Source organism: Aspergillus tanneri, assembly GCF_003426965.1.
Source record: "Aspergillus tanneri strain NIH1004 chromosome Unknown AapTan_3_pilon_pilon_pilon, whole genome shotgun sequence".
In the NCBI taxonomy this organism is placed as follows: domain Eukaryota; kingdom Fungi; phylum Ascomycota; class Eurotiomycetes; order Eurotiales; family Aspergillaceae; genus Aspergillus; species Aspergillus tanneri.
The window spans coordinates 600858-607248 of NW_022984630.1; the positions used below are offsets into that span (position 1 = coordinate 600858).

Genomic DNA, 6391 nt, shown 5'->3' on the forward strand with positions numbered 1-6391 from the left:
TGTAAGGGGCTAGAGCCCCTCAGCCTACTCGGGCCCTCAGCCCTCGTGTTTCCTTTCTCCTCGCCTGCCACATGATTAGTATATTGATTAGTACACTCTATCATGTGACTTCCCCTACTTACTTCGCAATCGTCTCATCGCTGTTTCCTCTTCTCTTTCCTCTTCGACGATTCCTTTTGTATCCACCCTAGTTATTAGGTTATAGAGGTTTAGCCCTTGACAGGTAGAAAGAGCTGAATTCCTTTAAATTCACTTCTTTATACTATCGTTTAGGATTAGAATTCCAAAGTAGAGAAGATAAGCTTTTATTTCATGTAAAGAATGAATAAATCAGAGCAGGCAGAAGTGGTTAATTTTTACTTCTGTCTCTTATTAAAAAGATGCGCACACTCTCGTATATATAAAATATATATCTAAACAAGTTTGCAGTGAATTTATCCATAAGCCATCAAAACACCACCATAACAATCAGAATATGGGATTTTTATAAGTAATTAACTTAAAACAAGCCTTACTTTCTTTAATTCCAAGAAGATTTCCTAGAATTTCTTACTATTTTAGGCGAGGTTACAACGAAGCTCAGTTGATGAACTGGAACAGGTGTAAAAAACAGTATTTTATTTTGATTATTTAGCAGCTTTATGAATGCCAAGACCAAAATTTTATGCAAAAATGGGCTTTTGCGGGGGCCCATTGGGGGCCCATCGTGGGCCTGATGGTTGGGCTTGGGCCTGAAATCCGGGCCATCAGCCCACAGTGGGTTGGGCCGTGGGCCCGAGATTCAGGCCCATTTGTGGGCTCTGATGAAGTCTAAACATAAGCCGTGTAAAAATATTATTTATTTCTTTCTCAGAGAAATCATTTGGATTCCTTGAGGATGGAAATGGATTGTAGTTATAAATAAAATAAAGAATACCTTCTGCTGCTGTTGCTGGATATTTAGGTATTAAAAATTTCTTAATCTTTTAACCTTAATCTTATAACTAGATTTCGCGCAAACAACACATCTAAAGTAGCTGCTTCCTAACATAGACTTAGTATATATTATGCATATATTAGATATACACTAACCCGCTGTAGGCCCATTACTATTGGTGTAAAAGATTCTTGTTCCTGTATATTATCTCCTGGATCTAACGGAGTAGACCTAGTACTAATTATACTAGATAACAATTTGGTTTTACCAAATGGCTGCCAATTTCGGCCGCACTCGACGCCTTTTTCGGCCGCCATTTGGTAACACGTGATCTTGTCCTTCCGACACGAACCCGTCCAGCTACCACCACGCACCTGTCTCACTCGAGCGCTCTCACGGGCCCCACCATTGTCGGCGCTTCATCCCCTGTCTGCCTCAGCAGGCCTCAGTATGACCGACCCTCCAACCAGATGTTTGATGAACGCGCCGAAAATGGCCTCACTTCACCCCATCAAAACGGGCCCGGCCGGCCAGGTCACGATGGCGCCAACCCGTTTACCGTGGCCCCTTTCTTCCATGTTCTTCATTTATCCAGACACTTCCACGTTGATTCGATCGATGGTATATATATCTTGCGTGCCGCACTTACGAGGCTTATTTTTCCATCTCACTGCATCGGCAAGACGCCCTGCCACCTGCTTAGTGCTCGATCGCCAGTTTTAGCTGTATCGGCCTTATTCCTATCGCCGCTCTCCTCCTGTCGCTTGATTTCCTCCTGTCGCTTGATTTCCTCCAATCCCAACGATGAAGCGTTCCCGGTCCCGGCGGAATAGACATCTGGAAAGTGACTCTAGTGATGATGGGGTCACTTGCAGCAGCACCGAAACAGACGAGCAGTGTGATGCCACGTATGAGACGGACCTGACCGAGTCGGAGCCGGACGATATCCAGACCCCACGAAAACGTCGCCGATCAGATGATAAGAACCACACTGAGTTGGAGCCAACACTATTCGTCGAGGCTGGAGAATTATACGATGATCCCCTTGATGATACTGGAGTCGACCTCTCCGAGATCCCCGAAGATTTTGACAAAGCGGGTGGCACAATCGTGCGGCGAGAGCGGATAGAAATCCGTTGGAAACGGTTAGTGATGCCACCGGAGTTTTACCTTGTTTGACCTCTACTAAAGTGGGTATAGGTACTGTCGCAGCAAAACACGACTGGAACCCAAGGAACCAAAATGGCGGGAGCCCGAGGAGGCCTTGCGCGTGGCTTCGAACAATGATCTGTACCGGTTCTTGGGCTGGTGCCTCAAGCTCGAGCGAGGGAAGAATGGTCGACGGTTAAAAGGCATCCACAAGTCTAGCTCGTTGGAGACGGACTGGAAGAACCTTCGTGGTTACTACCAAAAGCTGACCAAGAATAAAATCAACGATGAGGATGGCTCCGAAGTCAGGAGAGTTAGTAACCTAAGTCTTAATATTTTTTTTTTTTTTAGTTAGTTTAACTGTCCCGCCTAACCATCTCATTTACAGGGTATGAAGTTCTTGGTCAAAGAGCATGGCCTAGATACACAACCGGGAAAGAAGACGCCAGTTTATATCGAAGATATCACCCCGTTTAATGAAACCATTCTGTCCACACTGGAAAAAAAGTTCCACCTGGGATTCCAACGCATCCAGGTGTGCCTCTTTAATTCCCTCGGTCTGTTCACCGTGCATCGGAGGAACGCCCTGTTGAGTCTGCAGTTTAAGGATCTGCAGATCTCCCTTCAGAAGGATCCTCGCGGTGGGCCTCCGATTCCTTTGATCGAACTGACGCCAGAGGGAACGAAAAAGTTCCTCGGGCTTACCAAATTGTAAAGTGGCCATATTTTCTTCCTCCCCCTTGCCTATGATTTTCTCAAGGTTCTAGGAATCCACCATGGGGCCGTACCATTAACCAATGCACAGGACTACCTTCGCACTCCCCGAAATAGTCTATGGTCCGTCGTTGGCGCTGTGCCCGCATACATTATTATTTGGGATTTTGTTCCATGCCAAGGCGTTCCGGAATCCCAAGTTGACCTCGAAGGCTCAGCTCCGAAAGCTCTTTATTAGCAAAGGCTGCGAGCAGCTCCTGGTGCCCTTGGACCGGGAGAAGGCGGACTGGTATATCTTTTGTAAGACTGAAGTAGTCAAAGGTGTTCCGACCATCCAGCGGACCCAATCAATGTCGAAGTCGACGATGTCCAGCATGCTGGTTACATTTGGGGAGATCCGCGGGTGGAAAGGGGCGTTTCATGCACATCAGTTCCGGTATGGAAGTGGGAAGGTGATCAATGAGAGTGGTAAGTGACTGCATTTGCGCTAAGAAATCTTTAATTCTTCCCGTCTGGTTGGTTGCTGATGATGGTTGGTAGGATGGGTGAGCAAGGAACAACATATGTTAATTATGAAGCATGCCAACCCAAGGACCTTTCTTGACCATTACCATCCACTGCAGCTCGACACGGATACAATCCGAATCATCTGTGGCCTCGATCCTGATGTGGAACTAATGCGGGCCGTCACGCGGCAGAGTCGTTGGCGAGACACGCGACGCCCACGGTATCTGACCGAGCAACAGAGGGCACAGATTGAGGATCATCCCGAGTTAGAAGAATCCCGGCGCAATCTAAGCAAGACCCGAGCCCAGTATGAGGAGACCCGGCAGCTCGGCCTGCTCCCCCGGATCCAGCAGCAAGAGAAAGAGGTGAAGAACACGCGAAAACGGTTGCTAAGAGCCTTACGACATCAGATCCGAGAGGACTTTGATGAAGAACAAGCATTTCTGGATATTGAGGCACAGCTGGCTGGCACCGCGGTCGAGGAAGAGAGCGAGGATGAATCGACCTCGGACAATATGCATCCGCTCCAGTTGCGTCTAGTGCAGAGTCTTCTTTCCTACCCAATCTCCAACTCGCTGGAGGATGAGTGGAATCGGCGTGATGCGGGCGCGGAAGCGGTCGTGCAGTATTGTGATGTTCCCGAAGGAGGTCCGCTGAAGGGCAGGCCCAGACGGGAGACTTCCAAACCCGCTGCATCCGACACGCCTATAGCTAAACCCCAGGCTACACTCCAAGTCGAAGACGGCGTCAGCGCATGCGAAGTGGTGCCTGTTTCTAAAAATGGCAAGCCGTTGCGTGCTACCAAGGAATACATCGAGGGTTCTGAACTGCCAGAGGCTTGCTTTCAATGCTTTGCAAATGAGAGGCTGCCTGATGCCGTTCGCTGTCGGATGTTTCACGACGCCGGGTGTGTTACGCGCCACTTTGATGCTATTCATCTAAACGAAGAGCCGCTCAAGTGCAATTGGTGCGAAGTGACCTTGTTGCATAAAATGGCGTTCCAGCGCCACGCTATCGATGAACATCGGGTGCGCAGTCGCTGGCGTTGTCTAGATCCGGCGAATCCTGGCAAATTTTGAGCAGGCCAATAACGAACAGCCCTCGGACATGATGGCAGGACTTCTTGCCTTGAATGATTTTTAGTCAGCTGGAGAAGCTACATTTAGGCGTTCAGACACTTAGGCGTCCAGACACTCAGGGTGTTCAGACACTTAGGTGTATAATGCTGGTCTGTTCTTTTGCGTATATACAACTCTGTGCTATCTTCCCTTCAAAAGCCATTTTTAGCTCATATTTGGTGGGTAGGTTCGAGCCAATCAGCTACCCATGTTAGCCGCTATGCTACGGAATGAACCAAAAAGTAAGAAACGATCTTGCTATATGAGCCCGTCGAATACAGACGTATTATAGGCAAGCTTGTTTTCGGCGTTGCCTGTATCTTTCTTTGTCTCTTTCATCGAGATTCTATTTCAGTGGTGGTTAGAGGTAGTGGATAGAGTTAAGTTGGGAGATATCATTATTGGTCACGAGGTGGGCAAAGTTATAGAAGATTCTTCCTATTTTCTTTCAATTTTTTGGACTAATTTTCGTTCCGTTCTGTGGTTGGAATGTTGGATCGGGATGACTGTCATCACGACTACTGCAATGAACTACTTAGACCACGTAATACATCGGCGGAGGCATGGCCTATCCTATAGTCTAATTATCGGTTTAACTGTCCGTGATCCTCTCTTTTTCATTATTAACCGTGCTCTCCTTTCTATAAAGTCTCGCGTGAGCAAGAACGCTCCAGGTTACTTGGACCTGTTCCGCCTAAAATATCCATCAGTCCTTGGGCGCAGCGGTGGAGGGCAATGAGCCAATGAAACCCCATTTTTCAGCGCCGGAGGAGCGACTGCGGCGCTAGCACCTGCAGAGGACATGTCTCGACTCTCCGCACACTCCCGCTAGAGAATGAGTGTCGACCAACCAACTTTCCTTGGGAACTCAACCATCGAATCATCAGTGAGGATTATAGTTGAATCATTCGCATAGCACTAGAGTTCCCATATTCCGCAATGAGGGCCCATTGACAAGTGCAATAAACCAATAAAAGTCCTTTTGTGACCATGTCTCGAGAAGATTGGCAGGGGACGAGTTCAATGGCAGGGTTATTATCTACTGTTGGGACCGAACATATTCAAAAGTTCGGCCGAAAGAGGCTGTCTGAGCAAGGCATCTTCAGAGCAGTTCAATGCAGCGACCAGATCTTCGACCGATGGGTCTTATCATGTTCGACGATTCACTCCGCGTCTTTCTGTCCGCAGCGGTTCAAACCAGACAAGCTAAACCACCAAATGGAAGGTGGCTGCGGTACCCCCGACGTCCGCAGTGGCGGTCCACTTTCCCAGACGATGGATATAATGGGCCAATGATATCTCATCTTTGATGCTCGGCAGAGCTGGCTGCGGCACTAAGTCGTCATTACGAGCTGAAGCCTGAGGGCTCAGCACTCGGGATGTAGCCGCCAGACGCACATGAGATCTAATTCTAGGACCAATCAAGGTTAAATATTTTTCTCCACACCCCCATTTTCAGTCAAACTGAGCTAATGGCAGCCGTCGACAATGGTTGAGGGGTATAAAGAGGTATAAAGAGAGGTTTCTCCAGGCAGAAGATGCTTCTGGCGATCCTTGGGCTTCCGAAGAATAGGCTCATCTTCGTGGTTTGGACTCGCATCCGACCCAGAACATCCAAGTTATCACCTGGCAGCTGTTGACGATTATGAGCTTCCAGCACTGTCTTTCAGGACATTGGACTCTGCGGTGGGACATCTTCTGATGAATACACTAAATTCCAATGACAGTGACTATGTTCGAATGCTTCGCCAAACCTTTGATAATGCCGCTACCGATGATTCTCGATAGAAATCGACAGACGCACATGGCAACACAGTATTGCGCATTGCTGCGACCGAAATCAAGCCGACTAGTACCCGGTGGATCCTGAGCAGAACCAACGAGCTCCTCCAGCAGCGCAACAGCCAAGGTGAAACTCCGTTAGATGCTCTGCGGGTAAAACTGGAGAACAGGAGGACAACACGTCGCATAAATTTGTTGACCGAAG

At 48.1% G+C, this 6391-nt stretch overlaps 1 protein-coding gene across 1 annotated transcript; it reads left to right on the forward strand.

Moving 5' to 3' along the window:
* Nucleotides 1–1720: 1720 nt before the first annotated feature.
* Nucleotides 1721–4365, forward strand: ATNIH1004_003991 (DUF3435 domain-containing protein; the record flags this gene model as incomplete). Its single annotated transcript, XM_033568663.1, has 5 exons — nucleotides 1721–2061; nucleotides 2117–2378; nucleotides 2454–2776; nucleotides 2871–3247; nucleotides 3320–4365. The coding sequence occupies 5 exons, from the start codon at nucleotides 1721–1723 to the stop codon at nucleotides 4363–4365; spliced, it is 2349 nt and encodes a 782-aa protein (XP_033427469.1).
* Nucleotides 4366–6391: the final 2026 nt, after the last annotated feature.